General features: G+C 37.3%; 1 protein-coding gene across 1 annotated transcript; it reads right to left on the minus strand.

Moving 5' to 3' along the window:
• Window positions 1–9,495: 9,495 nt before the first annotated feature.
• LOC114354343 (uncharacterized) lies at window positions 9,496–11,153 on the minus strand. The gene is made up of 2 exons (XM_028306678.1): window positions 10,901–11,153; window positions 9,496–10,611 (listed from the first exon to the last, which is right to left on the minus strand). Exon 2 carries the CDS (start codon window positions 10,594–10,596, stop codon window positions 9,508–9,510), a length of 1,089 nt encoding a protein of 362 aa, XP_028162479.1. The 5' UTR covers window positions 10,597–10,611; window positions 10,901–11,153; the 3' UTR covers window positions 9,496–9,507.
• Between the last annotated feature and the right edge of the window lie 13,850 nt (window positions 11,154–25,003).

A 25,003-nucleotide genomic window follows, 5' to 3' on the forward strand; every position in this document is an offset into this window, starting at 1 on the left:
TTACGGAGCTGCTACTTAAAAGTTCTGGTCCAGATTTTGATTCCAAAGCCAGAGCAGTTCTGTGTTAAGGAAGATTATTAGAGCCTTTAAAAACTACTTTTACTGAGATTTTTTATGTTTATGTATGTTTGATATTAAAAGACAGTGTTCTTGAAGCTAAGTCAATAAAATTAATTTATTTGTCTATTAATGGAACTTTAACTTACACTGAGCTAATGGCACTTTCTTATCATTAATTGTGCTTATTTTATTTTACAAATAAATTAACATATTACTGATTGGAATTATTGACAACATGCGAACCGAATCCCCGTGAAATTAATTCTCGGTGAAATGCAGAAAAAATGTGGAGCATTAGCGACGTTTGTATGCGACTGTAGGGTGGGTCAGGTAAGAGTAGAGTGACCATGAAGCGTATTCTATTGGATTTTTTTCAAAAGTTTACTTATTTTATTGCAATAACAATAAAAACAGTGTTGACAGATTAAGGAAGAATGATTAGGTTGGTACATAGTTCGTAAGTTGCGTGGGACTTTTCATCTAAAGAACTTACCTTTTTAGACGAAGAAATAGTCGCAAGCATAACTTTCTGCAGTGAATTGGACGTCCCCATAGATAGAGCAACATGAAAAGATACGATAAGCCTTGTAATTTGGTACAGCTTAGACAGACCTTCCGAATTTCATTATTTATGCAAAGATTCTGTAATTGTTATCNTTATTGTTACCATGTTAATGAAATGGTTCAGGACGAGTTTTAAAACACACAATAAAATAATAAGTTCTACAAAACATTATAAATGAGTTGAACAAGAAACTTTTGCTATTCAACATTATGGAACAATTGATTTTTTGTTGGTACATAAAGAATATCTATGTAAGTTATATGTATATTGTAGGGCCACAGTGGCCCTTAGCTTAACAATAAACTCTACAGTTAATCAAAACTGTTGGACTAGTCAACTCATCTCCTAAAATGATGGTGACTCTAGCGCAGAGTATTGTGTCCACGAGCTGACCAGCAGATGTGCCGCGGCCGGCTGTTAGCAGCCACTCGGCGCATGCGCGGGCAAATCTCGCAAAAATGGCCGCCCTCCCATTCACAAACCAGGATTATTGTTTTGAATAAGCATAATAATATTTATTGCTTATTTTGGTTAGCTTTCGCTTTCAAATTACCAAGAAAGCAATAAATAAAAAAAATTGAAAATTACTGTCACTATGTCGTAAAACTTTTTGAAAATAAAAAAGGTAACTTAAGTCTAAGGTATTTTGTTTGATTTTGGTTCTAAAGCCAGAGCAGTTCTGTGTTAAAGAAGATTATTAGAGCCTTTAAAAACTACTTTTACTGAGATTTTTTATGTTTATGTATGTATGTTTGATATTAAAAGAAAATTACTGTCACTATGTCGTAAAACTTTTTGAAAATAAAAAAGGTAACTTAAGTCTAAGGTATTTTGTTTTTAAGTTTGAAAGAGAAAACAATTTAATAACAAAGTAGGTATGTTTCTGACTTTACGCCAAAATATTATAATGAGATCGGATTGGCACTACATTCTTAAAAATAACCTACTGATCAATGAATAGTCATTTAAAAAGCATCTTTGAGAAATTATTACAATTAAATTGTTAATGGTTTTTTTCTTTAATTACAAAGTTATCAACGAAATACTCAACAAAGAAACATGAAGTTAATTTTGAATCTTGTGTTTATTGTTTTTGAATAAATATAATCCATGATTGATCAGGTAATTTCATGTTTACCTTTTACATAATTTCGTAATAAAACTGAACTCATTTTAGCATTTCTTAAGAAAACGTCACGAATCAAACAAAATATTTGAGTTATATGAACAGAATCGAGAAGAATCATATTTAAAATCGAATTTAGGTTAATATTCTCGGATTCCCATACCCAAATAAGTAGGTAAGTAAATATTAAGTTGTAATTTTATATATATCATAATAGAATGGTTGCAAAATAATGAGAAATTAGCATAAATGGTCTTATAAATTAAAATAGAATAAATATGACATTGGCGTTGAGCACATTATTTTATTATCCCTCACGTTAGCTTTCATTATATCCGAAGGCGGTTTGTTGTAGAAACTAGAATGTTCAGTTTTTTCTAATAAGCACTCTATTATCAAATCCGAAGCCCTTATTTACTAAAATGGAGTATATAAAACGTACCCCTAACCCTGCGCGTGTCCCCGGTCCACGCATCACGCACCACGCAGTCCGCCGCCACTCGCCCCACGCGTCGCTACTGTAGCATGTACACAATCAACAATTTGCACTCACGACCCTATAAAAAACCTAATAAAAATCTCTAACAATCGATGAATGGACCCCAAGAAAAACCGCAGGTCTTTTTACGTCGCCCGAGTGCCGTCTTTTGTCAAGTGCAATGTCATTGTGTTTTTTTTATAAAATTATAATTTTATGAAGCAAAAATAAATATCGATCACTCATGGGTTTGAGTATGTCGTATGTGGTGATCTCGCGAACGCGGTCTGTGAGGGGTTAAATACATGAAGGGTAAGAGATTTTAACGTATATAATGCACTGATCAAACATATCTGCGTTGTGTGAAGTGTAAATTATTGCTTTATTTCTGTTTTGAAACCGGCTAAGTGCCAGATCGTAGCCTTGCATTGATTGTGATGGACACAGTTTTAATGTTTATTCAGAAACTGACCAACCTCTTTGGAAAAAAAATCTATAATATTTGATGAGCTTTCAAATCAAACATTTCCGAAACTAAGTACGCTTACCTACTTACTTATTTGATTTTTAAAGATAAGTAGGTATGCAAAGAGCTTTCCTTGTAGGTAATAAAATATTTTTAAACGAGCCTTTGAATGCAGAATTTAGTAATAGTGAAAATAATACTTAGTTAACGGCAAATATCATCGCACTGATCTAGTAACACGGTTCCTGCTTTTATTAAAAAAAATGAATTATTTATTATTAATTTCTTGCACGATTGAGCCGATTCGCTTGGGTTAAACAACAAAACATTTTTAAATGAGTCACAAAGGTACTCACGTTAATGTAAACACGTAAAAAATGTCGCTTTGAGACCAGTGTTTCTCTATTTTAATCGAAATGGAACGCGAAAGTTTAGTCTTGTACTTAATACATGCTCTCTTTGTCAGAAAAGAAGCACATAAATGATAAACAATTTTAAAAACTTTCAATCTTTTGAACTAGTATATAAGACATGGTTACTCCAGGTCAATAAGGCCAGGTATTAGTTTCGTTCGTTCGTTCGTTCGTTTCAGCCAAATGACGTCCACTGCTGGACAAAGGCCTCCCCCAAGGTTTTCCACAATGAACGGTCCTGCGCTGCCCGCATCCAGGCTCTTCCCGCGACCTTTACCAGCTCGTCGGTCCACCTAGTAGGAGGCCTGCCCNCGGCCATCGTCTCTACGAGCTATGTGCCCCGCCCACTGCCACTTGATTTTAGCAATTCTGCGAGCTATGTCGGTTACTTTGGTTCTCCTACGGATCTCCTCATTTCTGATTCGATCACGCAGGGTATTAGTTTATTTTGTAATATAGATACTTCATCAATTTTGCAACGGCATTACGCTTTTAATTCCTTTTGTATTTTTATGATTAAATTCGTAATGGTTCCAAGGCCCAAGACCTATCCTCCGGGGCTCTTCAACTTTTCCTAGATAGCCCAAGCTGTAAATCAGGCTTAACAGGCTTTGTAGTGCTATAAACGACGGGCAATTTGAAAAAGTTCAGTAAATATTTATAAAATAGGTCTAAAACTGATTTTTATTATACCACCGTTTACGGTGTCACCAGCCTCTAACAATAAAAACTGCAACATAGTTGCAAAAACACTTGATCACTAACGGCCTTTATATTACACCCTAGTTTTGGCTGGCTTAAGTTTTGTCATTTAGTATGGAAATGTCATTTTAATCCAAGGCTCATCCAAGGTGTAACTTTTTATTAATAAGGGGATTAGTATCTACTTACCGATTCGGGAATTTATGAAAAAGTCCAAGGAAATAATTTAGTTAGTGTAAGGCCTGATTTTTCAATCGTCAGATAACTTTTAACTGAAGAATAAGTTTGGCACTTTGACAGGTTTAGTATGGGAAATATGCCAAAATGACAAACTTATTCTTCAGTTAAAAGTTATCCGACGATTGAAAAATCAGCCCTAAGTGGAATAGACTATTTACTCCCTAAGTTAGATTTCCGACACAATCATCATTATTCACCATCCACAAGTAGACTTTGGCGATAAAACCGATTTATCTAATTTACTAGTGGTACCGTAGATAGAGCTCACACTGAACTTGAACAGGTAGTTCATTAGTTAGTCAAATAGAAAATATCTTATTTTATAATTATCTTATATTGCGGAAGATCAACAATTACCTACAAGACGCTGAGGTTCCGGGTTCGATTCCCAGTGGGGACAGATTTTTCTGTTCGGTTTGGTTGGTGGTAGGGCTTGTTCTAAGTCCGCCTGGCTAGCTACCACCATCTTACCTAACTCTGTCGCCATAACAACAATGCATTGTTGTATTTCGGCAGTTAGAGGTAAGATAGCCAGTTCCTCCGTGGTTGAGGATTCGTGGGTGAAGCTCGCTTCCACCTTCGGCCTGATCGTCACTTACGATCAGGTAAGATACAGNTTTTCTTTTGATAGCCTAACTATCACTTGTGATAAGGAAAAAAACTAGATTGAAAAATATCCTCATTTGTAGAAATGGCATGAGAAAAAGTAATCGCAGGTGGCAATTTTCTAAAAATACACAAAAACTTAAAAATCTTGAAATCGGTGATATTTTTACGGGGGTCAAAAATGGACGTTAGGGAGATCATGGCGAGGCCTATCGATGGTTACAGGGTTATCCATTGTTTTTGGGACACCCTGTATATTGTACTCTTGGAACATAGTATCAATGGATTTTTTTGTTATATTGTATGTATTATTGTACAATTGTTGGTAAACCAATAAATAAAAAAAAAAAAAATAAAAAAATAGGTGCTGCAGCACTTCGAGGCGTACCGTTCGATCCGCGAGCTCAGCGCGCTGCGCGAGCGCGTTCACGCCACGCGCGCGCAACTCGCCGCGCAAATACTCGCGGACTTCAAGCAGGCCTTCACCGGTAACTATTGCACTCAGGCCCCTCTTTCCCACTGGGCACTTTGGGCACGTGCTTGGCCCCGCGACCGAGGGGGCCCCCATCTGCTAATAAGACCTTTTTTCAGATGATAAGGGCCTTGGGTTGCCTGTCCTAATGACTTTAGGACAGGCGAAAGTCGAGCACCAGAATAATATCAAGTGCACGCATCAGGATGTTGGGCAACCGATGATGATGGAATACATTTAGTGTAAAATGTCCGGCCAAATGAAGCACAGAGTCCGGCTTTTGTGTTTTAGGACCTGGCAACCCTATAAGGGCCCCCCTTAATCCTTAAATGCCCAGGGCCCCTAGTAGGTTAAAGACGGCCCTGATTGCACTTAAAATAGAATAGGTTTATTGGGCTTACTATGGGCAGGCCTGTTCATCTCCGCGAGTTTACATCGAAAACAAAACACGCACGATGGCCCACCTACAGGATACTATTCGACAAGGGCCCACATACGAGCGAGCATTGACTCACGCACGCGTATTCTTGTGTATGATGGAAGAAAATAAAGAAAATGGTGTAACTAAATACTGTGCAATATTTAACTGCCTAAATAATAATAAAACCACATAATGTACTTGTGGGANTGACCCTGCAGACGGCTCATCCGACCTGGTTTCGTCCGGAGGCTGCATGTCCATTCTCGTAACCTGAAATGCAAATTGTTCGTAGGCGTAGTATGGGTTTAAAAAAATCCCTCGATCCCACTTCTGATGTGGGAGTAAATGAAAGCAAAAACAGTAAAATTAGAATATCTTTTTATTATAATATACAAATACTTTATATATGGCACTATTAAGCTTATATATAAGCAACTATATAGAGCAATAATGATTAGATAAGCTTTCTAAACACAAGAATGATATTATTTATTTATTACGTTATAATTATACTATGTATTATATAAACAACACATAGGTAAGCAATCCGGCATAATAACAGTATGTAATTAACAAAATAAATAATAAAACAATGGTACCTGATAATGGAGACAGTTCAGAGCACCGATGTGCCGTGTCCGACGGTTGAACAACGTCTGAGCTGTCGACACGCCGTAGCCGCCTTTTATAGCAACGAGTAAACAAGCTCGGTGGCAAGGTGGGAGAACCGGTAGCTAGAACTTGCTTGCGTATTTTGTACGCCGAGTCGTTTAGTGACTTATTATTTGTAAAAAATCAACATTTGTACCAAAAATGAAATTAAATACGTAAATAAATAACAAAAATTACACGTATTCTCCCACAGACATTATATTATATTGACTGAACAATATTATTCACTTCAGTATTCAACAGATTGTATTATATAATTAATTATACAATGTTCAGTACAATTTCAGTACATGATTCAGTACAATGACAANGACCAATAATGATTATGCCAAATTACATGACATCAAGTAATGGCCAAATCACATGACCCTAAGCCAAATCACATGGCTACAAATAAATGGTGGTCAAATCACATGACCCGTAAGCCAAATCACATGGCTACAAATAAATAGCGGTCAAATCACATGACCCGTAAGCCAAATCACATGGCTACAAATAAATGGTGGTCAAATCACATGACCCGTAAGCCAAATCCCATGGCTACAAATAAATGGCGGTCAAATCACATGACCCGTAAGCCAAATCACATGGCTACAAATAAATGGTGGTCAAATCACATGACCCGTAAGCCAAATCACATGGCTACAAATAAATGGCGGTCAAATCACATGACCCGTAAGCCAAATCACATGGCTACAAATAAATGGTGGTCAAATCACATGACCAGTAAGCCAAATCACATGGCACAAAAATTGGCCAATTCACATGACCTAAAAGTACTTTATCAATAACCAAATTCTTTACCCTGCGTTGGCCAGGCGCAGAGTAAATAGATAGAAATTGATAAAATACCCACAGAACACAATATTATTCATTACAATCTAGAGAATCGGCTAGTACATGACCCAAATCAGGGGACATCAACCGTAAATTATCGTGTGAAACATATAATTCATTTCCTGTTTCGTGCACTCGAATAGTGTATCTATCATTGTCTTTTACATTTGTGACAACGCATGGACCCCGAAACTTGCTGTCAAGCTTATTAATAGATCGCAAATTTTGTTTGACTAAAACTATGTCACCAACTTTAAATGGAACGAGTTTTGCTTTGGTTTTGTCAAATTGCTCTTTTTGTGTTTGACCACGCTCGTCCATTCTGAGTTTTGCTTCAGAACGGCAAGTTTCTAGGTCCAGACGTTCCACATCTTGTAACAAGGCTGATATAGCTGGAGGTGACTGATTGCAACCCATTAGGAGTTGGAAAGGCGTTTGACCAGTACTCTTATTGAACGTACTATTAATAGCTAACTGGACTTCGCCAACAGCGTCTTTCCAACTCCTTTTAGAGGTATGTTCAACTATTGTGAAACAATTGGTCAAGACCTTCATCATTCGCTCGACTTGTCCGTTTGCGCGACTAACACCACTGGCAATAAAATGCACATCTATTGACCAACGATCACAAAAACTCCTAAATTCCTTGCCCGTGTAACCAGCAGCTTGATCACAAACAATCCACTTAGGGGTTCCGAAATTATAAATTAGTTTCTTCAAACAGTTAACTGTGGCAGTTGCAGTGAGATTATTAACTGGCTTAATGAAACAAAACTTTTTAAATGCGTCCACAAAGACCACAGCGTATTGTTTAGTTGGTTTATTACCACTCATTTTGCCGGTAGTGTCCATATGAACGGTATGGAAGGGAACAGGTGGCTTATCGATTGGATGTAGGGATATTTGTTTTGAACCGGATTCGCTTTTGTTAATTTTGCAGGTAAGACAGCTATCAATATATTTACGAGTGTTTTTAACCATATTCGGAAACCAAAACTGCTCGCGAATTTTTTCAACAGTCTTTTACCAACCAAAGTGTTTTTACCAACCAAAGTGTTTAAGTGAGTCATGATAAAGTTGAATGATATGCCAACGATAGCTTTTAGGGACAAAGAGACATTTCTTGGACTTCTTATCTTTTGTATTAAAGATACGGTAAAGCAAGCCATTGTGAATGTCATAGCTCGAAGATAAAGATCTTTATCAATTGTCCCATTATTAAAAGAATCTATTATATTTTTGGTTTCCGGATCGTTAAATTGCTCAACTTCCAACCAATCACTATAATTATGAATGTTACAAATGTTTAGTTGTGATTGGTCAGTCGGATTTCGACTTAGAAAATCAACATGAGGTATGCGTTCACCCTTTCGATACTCAATCTCAAAATCAAATGACTGTAAGTATGCCCACCACCTATGAACCCGAGGGAGCAATTACTTTTTGTTGCGAGAAGCCTTCAAGGAGTTAAAATCAGTAATTACTTTAAAAGGTCTGCCCAAAAGATAATGGCGAAAGTGTTTTATCGCCCTGACTACAGCCAATGTTTCCAATTCGTAGGAATGGTAGCGGCTTTCCGTTTCGGTGGTGCGCATACTAAAGTACTCTATAACTTTAAAGTCGTTATTATGCTTTTGAAAAAGCACCGCACCAAGCCCGGCAGAACTTGCGTCGGTGTGGAGCTCTATAGTTCTCGTTGGATCAAACAAAGTTAATATCGGTTCTGAAGCTAAATACTCCAGAAGTTTGTTGCGGGCAGATTCGTGGTCTGATGTCCAGTTCCACTTGGCATTATTCCGTGTCAAGTCATATAAAGGTATAATATCATTGTGAGTGAGAAATTAGGAATAAATTTCCGAAAATATCCAGCAAGGCCACAAAATTGGCGTACTTGTTTTTGGTTTTTTGGTACAGGGGAATTCAAAAGTGCTCTAATTTTTCCTGGGTCTTTAAACGTATATTCAGTTCACCAGTGGCGACTTGAGAGACTTGATTGCCAGACGTGAACATATCAGAGCATGAGTTAAGGACATCATGTAATTGTTGCTTACATAGAGAGTCAATATTGTTGCCAATATTCAGAGTGATTGGATCAGAATTGTGAACAACATTTATATAATATGAATCGCGAGAGATATATGTATCTTCTTTTGTAAAGACGACCTGAATACCAGGCATTTCGAATAGGTTCTGTCCAAGTAAAACATCATACTGAATGAACTGATCAGGTACAAGTACAAACTCTAATTCAAGGGTCAAGCCATCAATACAGATCTCACAAATCTTTTTACGCGATGAATAAAATGAGTTGTTTCCAACACCTTTTAACATCGTGGTCTCATATAATATTTTGCCTTTAACGGAATCACCTATGCTGTCCCTAATTAGTGAACATTCGGCCCCACTATCTAACAGGCACGAAAAATCACGATCACCAATATTTACAGTCTTACAACGCTTCGTTATTCATAACTACAGAATTGACATTACTTGATTGTGATTTTTCGTCCTTGTTTTTCTTAAGACGCTGAAAGCAGTTATCAAACGTATGACCTTTTCTTTTGCAAAATGAGCACGTAACAATAGGCTTGTTACTGTTAGAGGTAGATGGTAGAGAAACTTCTTTTTGAGGTTCTTGAGTAACGACAGTCGAACGACAGTCCTTTAGTAAATGACCTAACTTTTGGCATTTGTGGCAACGCTTTAGTTTGTTATCAAAGTTGCTGGTCTTAGTTCTCTTGGGTGGAATACTTTGGTCAGTGTCTTTACTAGATCGTTTGCGTTTATATGAATTTAGGCTTTGAATCAATTGCGGCAAATTTTTGGGCGTCAAACGTAACAAATCAGAACGTATACGAAAATCTGACATACCAGATATCACGGCCTCGACTAGTCGCTGCTCAGTCATCTCCACGCCAATCGCCTTCCTGGCAAGCTCCCATTTCCGCGTAGCATACTCGGCGAGACTGCTTGCCTGCTCACTGGTGTACTCCATGAAGAGAGTGAGGTCATCGTAGTAGCGCGCTTCATCTGCAAATGTTTCCACAAGCCTTGTTTTGAGTTCCGACCAGGTAGTCAAAGTTGTGTAGTTACGCCGAGACCATTCGGCCGCACGTCCTCGTAAATTTTTACGGGACAAATTAAGAATTTCCCTATCAGTCAACTCGTATTCTCTTTTTAAGTCGTTTAGACTGTCACACCAAACTTTTATAGTGTCGGCGCGATCATCAGGATCGAAAGGTGGGACATAAATATTGTCTAAATTACGGACACGAGGACCAGGCTTTGAGTGATAAGTATTAAAAGCACTAGCAGTAGTCTCTATAAGTTTGGACATCATCTCTTGCATCATAGTCTGCATAAAAGTAACGGGAACGAAACCTGTCCTTGTATGTTGTCCGGCAGTAGGGCCGCCCGGAGTCTCACTCCCCTGAGTGGCTGAAGGCGATGCTGCTCGTGGTGCCAAGATGGGTGACTGCCTGCCGTTACTCGACCCTGCAGACGGCTCATCCGACCTGGTTTCGTCCGGAGGCTGCATGCCCAATCTCGTAACCTGAAATGCAAATTGTTCGTAGGCGTAGTATGGGTTTAAAAAAAATCCCTCGATCCCACTTCTGATGTGGGAGTAAAAGAAAGCAAAAACAGTAAAATTAGAATATCTTTTTATTATAATATACAAATACTTTATATATGGCATTATTAAGCTTATATATAAGCAACTTTATAGAGCAATAATGATTATATTATATATTTATTACGTTATTATATAAACAGCACATAGGTAAGCAATCCGGCATAATAACAGTATGTAATTAACAAAATAAATAATAAAACAATGGTACCTGATAATGGAGACAGTTCAGAGCACCGATGTGCCGTGTCCGACGGTTGAACAACGTCTGAGCTGTCGACACGCCGTAGCCGCCTTTTATAGCAACGAGTAAACAAGCTCGGTGGCAAGGTGGGAGAACCGGTAGCTAGAACTTGCTTGCGTATTTTGTACGCCGAGTCGTTTAGTGACTTATTATTTGTAAAAATCAACATTTGTACAAAAAATGAAATTAAATACGTAAATAAATAACAAAAATTACACATATTCTCCCACATATAAGTATAGATGAATTTATTGCACGATTGAGCTTAAAACTTCTGGCAGCTCTTAGACGCGGATCTTTACAACTAGTATTGAGTGGAAACGATAAGTTATCTCACTCGATTATTTCTAAATTATACAAGAGATTAAAAATCTAGTTACCGATCCTGAAAGCGCTTCATGAGCTCTATCAAATGGTATTAATAAATAGATTACTGAATAAACTGGATCTGTCCGAAATTTGGTTCAGTGACTTAATATTAAAAACTAAACAAGATGCCGTAAAACTGGTTACTGATCCTGAAAGAGCTTTACAAGCTCTATCCAACAATATCTATCGATATTACAGAATAAACCGGATCTATCCAAAAATTCAAAGTTTCCATCTTCCATACATTTAGTACTACCACAGTCATGGCACTCATATCTTGATAACTTTTTATAGCAAGGAAAGCCTAAAACCATTGTTTTCCATACGTAATTTTAAAATAAGAATGCAATTTACCAGTTTATTTTAAGAGTTTATTTATTTACTAGCGGCCGCCCGCGACTTCGTACGCGTGGATCCCGTTTTACCCCCTTCATCTATCTTACGCGGTTTAGATTTTTTCATACAAATGTTCTTTTCCGCTAACCCCCGTTTCCGTGGCAATTTTGCAATATCCTGTTGTAACTAAGCTTTAAGTTTACTAAGATACCTGCATGCCAAATTTCAAGCGTCTAACTTAAGCGGTTTAGATTTTTCATACAAAACGATTTTCCCGCTAATTCCCGTTCCCGTGGGAATTTCGGGAATTCCTTTCTTAGTGCACCTCTACGGTACCTAAGCTACGTCCCTTCTAAATTTCAAGTGCCTACGATAAGCCGTTTAGGCTTAATGCTGCACACCGTTTTCCCAAAATTTCCCTTCACTACTCTGCTTCTAAGTATACTATAACCTGCCCAGGAGTATGAAGAATACCAAGTACCAAGTTTCGTCAAAATCCGTCAGTCATCCGTAGACAGACAAAAATTTTACTCATTGCATTTTTGGCATATCGATCACTAATCACCCCCTGATAGTTATTTTGAAAATATATTTCATGTACAGAATGGACCTCTCTACAGATTTATTATAAGTATAGATAAAAAAATACACTTCTAATATTGTGTGGCTGGCACACATTTAGTATGGAAGCTGAAAACACTGAATTTTCAAATAGATCCAGTTTATTCTGTTACCTATTATTGGTACCGTCTGAAAGAACTCGTAAAGTACTTTCAGGATCAGTAACTAGTTTTCAACCGACTTCAAAAAAGGAGGAGGTTCTCAATTCGACCCGTATGTTTTTTTTTTTTTTTTTTTCTATGTTTGTTACGCGATAACTCCGCCAATTATGAACCGATTTGAACAAATCTTTTTTCGGCGTATAGGTAATACCTCAAGGGTGGTCCCATTTAAATTTAATAATAAAAAAACAACCCCCAAGGGTGGAAAATTGGGGATGAACTTTTTTATACGCAATATCTCCGCCGATTATAAACCAATTTGAACGATTATTTTTTTGTTGAATAGGTATTATCAAAAGGGTGGNTTACTTAGAAATACATTTGTTGTAATATTAGTTCAAAGTTGTGCCTTCGCGAGTTACTTGGAAATCGGGCTTTCGAAATTCGCTGTTTTCGTAGGCAAAAATCCAATTTGAACGAGATTTTGTCAATAGACATTCCGTAAAAACGTACGATAATTACGATGATATAAGTCAAAAGAAGCTATAACAATAAATTATATGACTAAAATCATTTCGAAATCTGCCAAATTCTCGATTTCTGCATGAAAAATGTGACAACGCTCTTAATATTGTTTTAAATCGGTTAATGAGACGGAATAAGAGCTTTGAATGTTAATTCTGTTATTTATTTTCAGGTGAGCTAACATTTTATTTAATAGAAAATTGAATTTTGTTTTGAAAACTGTAAAGTTAGGTTTTGAGCAATAAATCTGTTATTTATTTTCAGAAACGCATAAATGCTTTTATTTCGAACAATATCATTATATATTTTTGAATAGATACCATACCACCAATGTCAGACAATCTTATGAGAAAGTTATTTTTCAATTGTGATTTAAATCAACTAGTCAACAGGTTTTGCATTTGAGAATTCAAATCCCACCGAGGGCAAACGTTATCAAAATTATCTGACCTGTATGCATTCTGAAATCCCGAGAACTATTAAGATACGAAAGCGCTGGATTGTTGTTATGAGCGGTCTTAAAATAATCCTACGCTTAGCTGGCTATTGTTAGGCTGGTGAACGCTGTCAGACTCGAACTTGCGCGAATTTATTACTCGGTATGATAGCAGGATCATTTGATGGGCCATTGTTTCTTCAAGTATGTTTTGATATTATTATGAATAAGCCTTGGTGTCAGCAGGCTGGTGGTATTTCACGTTTCACGACCTACGTAGGTACAAAGCATTGAATTGAACCTTTTCAGATGTCTTCTAAGTTGTTCGAGGATTTTTCATATAAATTTAGTTTTTTTTCTTATTTTCACACAAATTGTTATCGGGCATCATCGATCTTCGTCGTAAGACCTACTTCATTATAAAGTAATACAACTATTGTACCAATAGGTATCTACTTTAACTTGCAGCTGGGCAAATATCGTGTGACACGAGCTTCTGAAAAGTCGGCTGCTCCCCATGAAACGCACATGTCTGGAAGCCAGTTCTATGGACCATCTGCTCATTCCTACCATACAAAAAGTACCAGTATGGTGTACCATTGGTACAGTTAACGGCACATCAACCTTTTACAAGTCACAAGTCTGTAATTGATCTTGAACCTTAGTATAATGTAATAAGATTCAAGTTTCAATAGGAAAATTGGTTGATTTTTGGTGTCTGCTGCACACAAATAACACTAGTTAATATGCGTGCCTTTCTAAGACTGGACGCCATGTTAATGCGACCGGTTGATGCAATATTCGCGAACGCATTTATTAAGCCGGATATTACATCCACGTAACGACCTCGTATTTTGGACAATTGACTTTGAGCAATCCACGGAAAAAATATTCAATTAATGTTTTTGATGAGAGCGCCAAGTTGTAATGACCAAAGTTGTTTTCTCGTGGTGAAACAAAACTGATTGCGTACCTATAATAATACTTATTATATTTTTTGGCTGTAAATAATGGTCGTAATAGCGACAAGAACTGTTACGTGGTGACGGTAAACCGAAGCTAATTGGGATTTGAACATGAAGAACTTTTCTTTAAAAGGCAGAATTTGGAATTGGCCTGTGGTTTTGGTCAGTCAAGAAACATTATGATATGAATATGACCACATGATGGTGAAGAGTCTGTTTCCTGAGAATTCATCAGGGAAAACAAATCATTGACAGGCATCGCCAACCCTTGACCAAGTAGAGCAGAAAAATTCTGCCTCTGCCATAATTTCCGATTATTCTCGTGTACAGCGCCGTCTTTATCCTGGAGGCCCTGGGCACTCAAGCACCAACAGGCCCCTTTTCCTCTAATAAAACAAAGAAAAGCGCGAAAGACGGGCCAGTTCATGTAACATGATGGTCGTCTTTGTCACACAATGAGTTTAGTATCCCGTGTTATGAGTGAGTGTGAAACCATTAATCAACGCGAACATTAGCCGGGTGTAATTACCAGCCGCTGAGTGGGCCTCGGTGGCGCCGACATTTGACGATGGGCCCGTATCACGCATCGTAATACTACATAACTGTTGACACGTCACGTGCTGTCAGGGTGGATATTATTTTTCAGTTTCATAACAAGATGATGTCATCATCATCATCATCATCATTTCAGCCACAGGACGTCCACTGCTGAACATAGGCCTCCCCCAATGCTTTCCATGTTGATCGATTGGTAGCGGCCTGCGTCCAGCGCTTCCCTGCTACCTTTACGATGTCGTCGGTCCACCTTGTAGGTGGACGCCCCACGCTGCGTTTTCCGGTACGCGGCCTCCATTCCAGAACCTTTCTGCCCCATCGGCCGTCAGTTCTGCGTACTATGTGCCCTGCCCATTGCCACTTCAGCTTGCTAATACGTCGGGCTATGTCAGCGACAAAGAGCCAAAACAAGATGATGTAGGTAGCTTTAATCAAGCTGATTTTTTCAATATTTTCAAGAATACCTATGTTAAGATTAAGAAGTGATCCTCCATTTGCCTCTGGCAAATGTGAACCTCCTTTTGTTGAAGTCTGTTAAAATTAGAAAGGGTCGTGCTCCTGTAGAGACGTAAATCCAGATGATGATGAAGATGATGCTGATGTTGACTTGAATGTTGATTATGAAGGCTTAGATAGTTAAGCCTTCGTCAGCGTCACATTTACACTACGCGTAGTGTAATTACTAACGTTACACTTACAACAAGTAACATACCTACTAGTACTCATCCCGTCTAATTTTGTAGAAGGTACAGAGCAAATTGACCACTGACCTTTATGTTGTGTATGAAGTTACGCCATCATAATAACGTTCTCAAAAAGCAGCCAGAGATCGTTTGAATGCTGTGGTTCAATCCAGATTAGTATAATACCGCAGACGCCGCGTTATGCCTCCGACGCAGCGGCGCCAATTTTGATGGCACTTTACACGCACTTGTAATGGAGCCAATTTTTCATCAAAGTACCTACATAATAAACTTTTTACAGTTTCATAGAGGGTTCCTTGCAATAAAATGAATCTTTAGGTATTCAAAACTTTCATACTGAAACCTGCATCCGTTCTGCAGTTAGCCGGAATCGTAGCTGCAACATTGTGTAACTCCACATAAATATGTTGATTGTTGACCCAATTTTGATTTATTACCTAAGTGGTTAACGCGAACAATAAAAAGAAGTAGCTTTTTACAATTTGGAATTCACAATTTCACATGCACTAACCATTCTACATTTAGGTTTGTATTATTGTCATTCCATACCTATTTCAGTTTAATAGCCTGATCATTCACAATAAGATGAAGCTCCTTGAAATCTTGATCATCAATGAATTATCAGGGTAACTAAATCAAATCGGTGACGACATTGACATTAATTAAATTACTAACCGTAACGACACGTTTTGCGAACGGTTAATCCTGTAACGTTAAACCTTAATAAATCCCTAGTAACATACGCGTTTCGCGCCAGTTTTTCGAAGTAACCTAGCTTTTTCACGCAGTCAGCGTCCGCTGCACAGATTAATAAAGCTGCGCATTGCATGAGATGGAACTACTCATGCGGATTGCCGTGGCTAGTGCTCCCTGTTCTTTGTCCACGCCTCCCCCGCGGCGGCCATTGTCGGAGGTCGTCGACCCGTTATGCAACACGTCAAATGCTGACACCTGGAGATTTCGTGTCACGCACGTTGTGTAACCGAGGAACTGCTATTTCTACGCGTTTAAATGTTGCGTGAAATTAACGTGAAATGATTCATCCCGAAACAAAAGATGGAATTAAGACCAGTGTGCTTACCATGAGTTTACGTTACGTGTGCTCGCTAGCGACTGCGTAAAAAAATGACATTAATTGTATGACATATTGTGCAGCGCCCCTAGCGGCTACTTTCAAGAAACAAAATCTCCATAGAGATTTTTGACGTTTTCGCTAGCGAGCACACCTAACGTAAACTCATGGTAGACACACAGACAAAGGTCTGGTCGCATCGATTGCTTACGTCAGCTCGTCTAGACAGTTACCCCGCTTCGCTTGCAGGGGTCCACTTTTGTACAATGGCTGTAAATACGTTTATAACATGGTTTAGTGATTCAGGACGACCGCGACCTCCATAACTGCGCGAACACCATAAAGTTTTTACCGTCTGATAACGTCAGAAAACGATGAATTTGTGGCATAAGTGATAAAAACAGGAAAAAAAATGCCTTCTGATAACTTTTTAATGGTGCTACTCGTATTAACGTGAAACTAAAATTATTTGGTAATTTTCAATGAATAATTTAATTTAATTACACAAATTGACATAAGGACAAAAGGAAAATGATGTGATATTAAAATGAAAGATGGAACTTCAATAATTATAACTGTATTTTCACTTCTTCAGACACACACAATAGTTGCTACGATTAGCGACCACACAGGAAGGAGTAAAGAAAAATTACAAGCGTACCAACATAATGGCCATGACTGCCAACCTAATAAATGTATGAAGGTTGCCATATATAAAAAATCACCAACATAAGCATCATATATAAATAATAAATAAATAATAATAACAACACTGCACCTGCACTCCATGTTTAAGCCATCCAAGAATCCCCACCTGACCAGATTAGTAAGGACTTACTACGGCCAACCTGCGTCCGAAGTCTATTTAAAGAAATTGCTTTGTTAATAAAATCTATAGTCTGACAAGAGCAGTAACTCGTGTAAAATCTTATCTAGATCACTTACAGCCTAATTTATAAGTTCTCTCAAAGACATTTATTCAAGAAGTTACGTTATCTTATAGCCAAGTTCTCATAAAATTCATAACGCTCTCTTTGGTGCCAAATTAGTTTCATATCTAAGTAATTACGTACTTATATCAATGTTTTTTCTGAACTTTTACTACGTAGCGATGCTTAAGTTGGTAATTACAAAAAGCAACTGCAAAAAGCTCAAAGCTTTTAAAAATATTATGAAATTTAGAGACCGAAATAGATTGCCTTCAGGCAGTAGCAGACATTATTGTATCGAAGTATAATGGGTAGGCATTGGCAACGGCTTTGTAGCCACTCATTTAATTAATTAATTGTTTGTCACGTACTTAGGCACTGCTTGCTTATAAATGTGTCTTCCATACTACCATTTCAATACTATTTTAATCTACAAAATCTACATATAATTAAGCAAGTACGAGATAATTATGAAGATGCTAATAAAGAATTTGAATCTTGGGGTTTTCATGTACAGAATTCTAGACACAGTTCCTAGGCTGCATCCCACTTAATATCAGGTGCGATTGTGGTCAAATACCTGCCTTGTTATGCATAAAAAAATAGACTTTTATCACATAGATACCTAAAACCAAAACAAAATTGAATAGATAGACTTAATATTTCCCGCCATCCTTCAATATGTCTTCCAAAGTTGGCGTCAAATGAAATTTTCAGAGGGTCTTCTGAAGTTTCAAAACACGCAAAGTCCCGAGTCGGCACTATAGAGTTTTGCGTGACTAATGCAGTCGCGCTCAGCGCTTCAGTTCCGAGTTTCAGACGCCGGCGGCATTTTTGAAACGGCAGACGAATGGCTTGGCGTGAAATGAAACTATCATACTCGTATCCATGCATAGAGGTATACATAGATGATTCTGTTTTTCATTGGTATTTCCACGAACGAAAATTGTTCTTTTCAATGTAATATGGTAAACAAGCCGCAAAAGGGATACTACCACCACAAAATACCTTCTTCTTTTATTAATAACGCATGTATTTCAGTGAGTAACCAACGTACCGGAAAACGCGGCGTGGGACGCAGGCCGCTACCAACCGGGCAGCATGGAAAGCATTGGGGGAGGCCTATGTTCAGCAGTGGACGTATGGCGGAGATGATGATGATGATGATGATGATGATGATGATGATGATGATGAACCAACAAAGAATTACGCAAAATATAAAAAATATTAGTGTGTATGTATATGACTTATTACGTCACTAGGCCTTTTTTATATAAAACTTCCATTTTAGATTTTAATTCAAATGTTGCCTAAAAAATAAAGTTAGTCGTTATACCTAATCTCGCCAATCTGAAAAATGTGAACAGCTCCGATATCTTTGTTTTGATTTAATCTGAATTTTATCAGTTATGTCAATTTTTCAAGCTTTTTCAGCGGCTGGACAATCCGCTTTAAAACTAAATATTGCTGAAGCTTACTCCATTATCCAGATATCGTCCAGTCAACTTTAATGCGACGAGATAAAGTCGGAAATGGGAAAGCAAACGTCGGTGTTATCAGCGTAGAGAGGGATAAATGTTGGCGCAAACATTGACGCAGCCATCCAGAGTCCCGGGTTCGATACCGGTTGAGTACATTGTTTCGCTGCGAACATAGTCCGGTGTATCTCGAGTTATGTGCGATTTCAAACTACACAATATTAAGCATTTATTACCTGATTGAGGTCGTACATTAAAGATTAAAATAATATTATCTAACGTAACTAAATCTAAGTAATAATTCTATCTAATTGCCCCAAGCTGGTATCGAGATCAAATCCCCGGTATATTAATTATCGTATCAGGATTCAGGATCTGTAGTAATTGCTTGTTAAAATCAATTATTTTCTCAAGTTATCATCCAGTAAGTTAGATCATTAGATAGAGTCAATTTTCATAATGATCAATAACACAGAAGTAACTTTTATAAACTTAGTATTATTAATTTAAAATTTTTGCGTTGATGCCAAAGTATTATCAATTCCAATCTCGCACTCTTTAAATTATAACACACAGTGGTTAGTGCATATTATAAAAGTCAAACACGAGCAATCGAATATCCTTTGTCTAAGTTGTGTAGTGTCGAAGTAAAGTCATGTCGAATTTCAGTAACGTAACGTCACGTCGAAGTAACGATTGTCTGAGTTTATTAAGGTAGCCCGAAAAAACATGCAATCAACAAAAAGTCGTTGTCATTTTTTCCATTAAAATGTCGTCAACGTAATTCATCTGCGATATATTTGGACAGACAAAATAAACCATTACGGGAGATCATATCGTGTTTAGGCTATTACGTCTCCATTGAGCCCTCTCTTTCAAGGAGGCATCGAGGAAGTTAGGGAGGAATCCGCCGTTGATTTGAAAATTGATTGATATTTGAAAGGTGTTTTCTTTGGGAGATATTAGAAAAGTGTATACAGATTCTGTATATTTTTAGAGTAGGTACAAAAAAAAATGTTGGGACAGTCAGCGTCAAATATGTCGCGACACCCAAATTAGCCAATAAGTTTGTCTTTGTTACAATATTGGATGTTGTGTAAATAACACAAATTTTCGGTCACTTTAGGTGTCACGACTAAATAAATCCCTGTACTTAAATGATTAACCTGTACATAACTGTACTCGTACATAGTTTGTAGGGTATATCATTTTAATCTGATTTAATCAGATAGTGCTTTCAGTCGCTTGTTCAAATATTTGAGCTCCATTCGCAGATGATTTACCATCTAACAAAAAAAAACTGTATAACTTAGTAAAATAAAGATAGAACACAGTCATTAAAAGTTGATAAATAGAACAAGGCAGTAAACAAGTAAAAACATAGTTAATTCGGACTGTGGTAATTTTTTCTATAATATAAATGAGGAAGATTAGGGACAAATCGTATACAGAAACTATCGTGCAATTATGGATTATTAAAGACAAACCGTGTAAGTTGTAAGTGAGACCATAAAAATTAAATAGTATTTAACAGATCTAAAAAGTCAATCATAAAAAGAAAGTGATTATAAAAAATAAAGACCAAAAATATCTAAATACATAAACACACATTAAACTACTTCAAACACGATACAAAGTAACAAAACAAAGAAAAATGCATCACATAATAATTGTCGCAACAACCCAATTTTAATATACGTAAAAAACAGTCCGGAAAGAATTCGAAAAAGGCCAAATTATAAAATGTCTAGAAAATCTAAATACGTGAGAGCACACAAGACATCTAGCGCCATCTACTGACGTACCTTTGAAGCGTATTTTTTTTAGAAACTGCTTCGGTAGCCGAGCTTTGATACGCCCCGTGCGTCCTGAAATCATAGAAATTGCTGAAATGCCTACATTTTAACTGGGTCTGGATTTTTTGGCTAAAGACTTTGTAGAGACATTTCTAGGATTATTTCTTTCGAATAACACCTAAATTTTTAATAGGTACAAATTGAAAAGTTAAAATGATCTTACAAGCTAAAAGTCGCATTCGTTTCGATAATGCATTAAACTTTTTATTGGTTGTATTCCAATAAAAAGTTAACTCAATAAATAAGAGATTTAGTATTTTACTATAAAATGATTCCGATCTAACTTATAATAGATAATGTTCAATATACAAGAGCTATAAAGAAGTTGTTCGATATTAGCAGAGCCACAGCTGCAGAGCCCATCCACTTCATGGCATCGTTAACCGCGGGCGATAAATCCAAGATGGTCAACGAATGACACTTCGGCCATCCAAATATGGCCAGAGCTGCCGTTTGGGGCATTGATTCGGTGTAAAGATTTTATGTAGAAATGAATGTAAGTACTCCTTAGTAGAAAAACGTNAAAGAAAAAATTACAAGCGTACCAACATAATGGCCATGACTGCCAACCTAATAAATGTATGAAGGTTGCCATATATAAAAAATCACCAACACCCCCTCTCAACATTCATACATTTATTGATCTACACTGTTACTTACATTACATTACACAGTTTTAAAAAAAGTTCAATTAATTCTCTACTCAGAGCCTTAGTTAACATATCAGCTGGCTGTTTAGTAGTACTAATATATTTTACTGAAATTCTATTATCTTTTATTAAGTCCTTTACAAAATGATATCGAATATCTACATGTTTTAAGCGCTTCACTGAATCTGTACTAGCATTGGCAATTGCTGATTGATTATCACAATATAACTCTACTGGACAAACATTTGGGAAGTTAAAATCAAGCAAAAGATTTACAAGCCAACATGCCTCGCTAGCAGCCATACTTAATGAAATATATTCGGATTCTGTCGAAGAAAGACTGACTGATGTCTGTTTCTTTGAACTCCAGACAATTAAACAGTTTGAAAAAGTAAATAAATACCCTGAGGTAGACTTCCTATCTTGTTGGTCACCTCCCCAGTCTGCATCACAGAAACCTTTCAACATTTCATCATTACATTTAAAAACCAACTTGTAATCTAAAGTATGTTTCACATAACGCAATACTCTTTTGAGTGAATTTAATATTACACTATTTCCACATTTTTGATATCTACTTAACATGCTGACAGCAAAACAAAGATCAGGCCTCGTTCCGGAAACTGCGTACATAAGGCAACCAATAATTTGTCTACAAATTCCTTCAATACTTTCATCATATTTATCAGCGGAATTAAATATCTTTGAATTAAAATTTTGGTCCATAGGGGTTGACATTGGTTTACAACTTTCCATGTTAAATCTCATAAGAACATTTTCTAGATAATTTCNAAAAACGTAGTGCCATTAAGCGCGGACGATCAAAGAAAAAAGTTGCAAGCAAGCTTGGAGTAAAAAACAGGCAGACTATGGCCCTCAATAGAGCAACCGAGACTTCGGTAAAATCTTTGCTAAAAGCACCTAGACAAACAAAAAGTCCTTACCGGGCGTACGAGTAAGCGACCTTTTTCTTTTGTGGAGTTTGGATACCTTCTTTAAGTATTTCTAGCTAATTTATTTTAACAATTCATTAATCCTTTTGGGCTAGGAATTTTTGTAATGATATTTAAATTTAAATAAATCTGTAAGTAAATGAGGAACTTAGACAATTTGTCAAAAGTCAGACTTTGTAATCGGATAGCGACGTTAAAATTCGTCTTGCTCAGGTTCAGGGGGAGTTTGACGCGATAAAACGAGATTATCCAATATTTCACTCGCAAAATTTGCGAATCTCGCCAAATCTCGCAAATCTCCTTACGTGATCATAATCAATTTACGAAAGTCATCTACTAGCTAATAACGGCGAAATGTTATTTTTAAAGGTACATTCACACACATTAGAATGAGATACGAAATGCAATTTATTCATCTTGTACTGAAGTGATTTGAAAAACTGACTAAAACTGTTACAGCTTTTTACAGCTTTCGGGAGTCCGAGTTGTAATAGATGGGAGTTGTGACATTGTCGATTTTTTGAAACCTAACTATCAGCGTGCTCACAACAGCGCGCATTTGGTAGTTCGGGAATTGAACTAAAAATGCTCACTGTTACGACCTCGCTAGTAGTTAATAAATTTTAAAAAATCGACAATGTCACAATTCTCCTCTGTTACAACTGTCACCGACTGGGGATCTTTGGAACTATCTAGCGATTGAATGAAATCTTTCACTAAAGCTATCATTATTTTCTCGAGTGGCAGCCCAGAGAAGTTTCGCCAAACTGTAATGAACTAAATAGACTTTAATAGTCGAAAGCAAACGCTAGTTTCGAATGAATTAACTCGTCTATTCTTGCCTAAATTAAAAGGAAACTTCTGAACTCCGACTTAAGATTAAAATCCTGGAATGAAGCCGGGAGATGTGCGTAATGCCCCGTTTGAATATTGAAAGGGATGAAGCCGGCTTATGCTTCGGCGCATACCAGGCATAACAGTCAGCTCGCCATCCTTACAGGGGCTTCGCACTATGTTTAGATCCTAACTCGATCCGAATCCATCAACATTACGGATCTAGTTAACTAACTAGAGTAATCGGATGACGGAAATCGGATCTAGTGCGTAAACTACCACACAAATACCACAACAAATACACAGTTCTAAGAATACTAAGGATTCCGGAATGTATTTTTGGGGATTTGGATCGGATGTGGTGCGAAACCACTCATTATTGTTGGAATACGTCTAATTTAAATACTCTTAGAAAGATCCTGACTACACAGGAGTTGCAGCGGTAGGAACGAGAAGTGGGAATAGTCCCGTTTATTCATCAAACGTTCATGTAAACAGTCATGGAATAGAATTAATCGCGGTTTAATTGCCGGATGACTGATCGTGACTGTAATGTCCGAATGAGTTTAATCAGCCCTAATTTCATCAATCCATCATGCAAACATTTAATCAGCATAATTATGTTGATTAAATAACATCTACTCTAAAATCTATTCAACCGTGCTGGTTACCGTGAATTTCAGTGTAAACTGGTGGTCATATCAATTGAGTTGTCTCTTCTCTTTTGGCAATAAGACGACTATTTGCTCACGGTGTTTTCCTTCAAGATTGAACTTTATCCCGTTCTATTATGGCCCAAGGACATCAGATGCAAAAATCCGCCTGTATTTAAAACAGAGTATGGGATTATCTGTGAATTTGCTTATTAATTGGGCTCAGGCGTCCGCTGAGCTGCTGTCGAACGATCAGCTCTTTGTGGAATTATTTTAAATAGGGATGAGCTCAGACTCAGCAGCCTATTGAGTATAATACGAGTAATATTATAGGTGGTCACTCAACTAGACGTTGACTCCGTTTAAAGGCCCCAGCTTTTTCATTGGTGTTGGTGGTGAACAGTTCAAATGCATGAAAGACGAACTGAAGTGATGTCGGCTCACAATCGGTATCATCGGTAATTATGCCAATATTGAGCCGTCTAGTAATAAAAACATTGCCTTTACACAGCCGATAATTATAATTGTACCTACCTTATCCTAGCTTATCCTGATCAGAACAGACTTACCGGACCCAGTTAATTGTCAGATAACGTCAGCTGGACTACTTTGCAAAAGAATGTCCACCCGCAGCACCTACCATGAACTACCTACCTCTTTCACACATACCAACAGGCAAAATTATGGGATCGCGTTGCAAAGTATGCTCAGCTTTGACATCTGTCAAATTACCATTTCCCTCCCATCAACTGGGATATTCTTAGCTTCGCCGCTTGAAATCCGTTGACATCAAACGTTGTAACTTGTGACGTACCTGGAACAAGGAGATAACTCGGTTAGACGTGAAGAGTTGAGACGCTGTATTTGCATAAACGCGGCCTTAAGAGGCTTACGTACATACAAAATTATCAAAAGTAACTGCAAATGAATAAAATGCGTAATCGCTGAATATAGCAAAAATAAGCTTTTTGTTATGCCTAACAAGGCAGGTATTTGACCGCAATCCCACCTGGTGTTAAGTGAGATTATGCAG

The sequence above is a fragment of the Ostrinia furnacalis genome, unplaced genomic scaffold, assembly GCF_004193835.3.
Source record: "Ostrinia furnacalis isolate ACB-3 unplaced genomic scaffold, ASM419383v2 OfSCF2040, whole genome shotgun sequence".
NCBI lineage: Eukaryota > Metazoa > Arthropoda > Insecta > Lepidoptera > Crambidae > Ostrinia > Ostrinia furnacalis.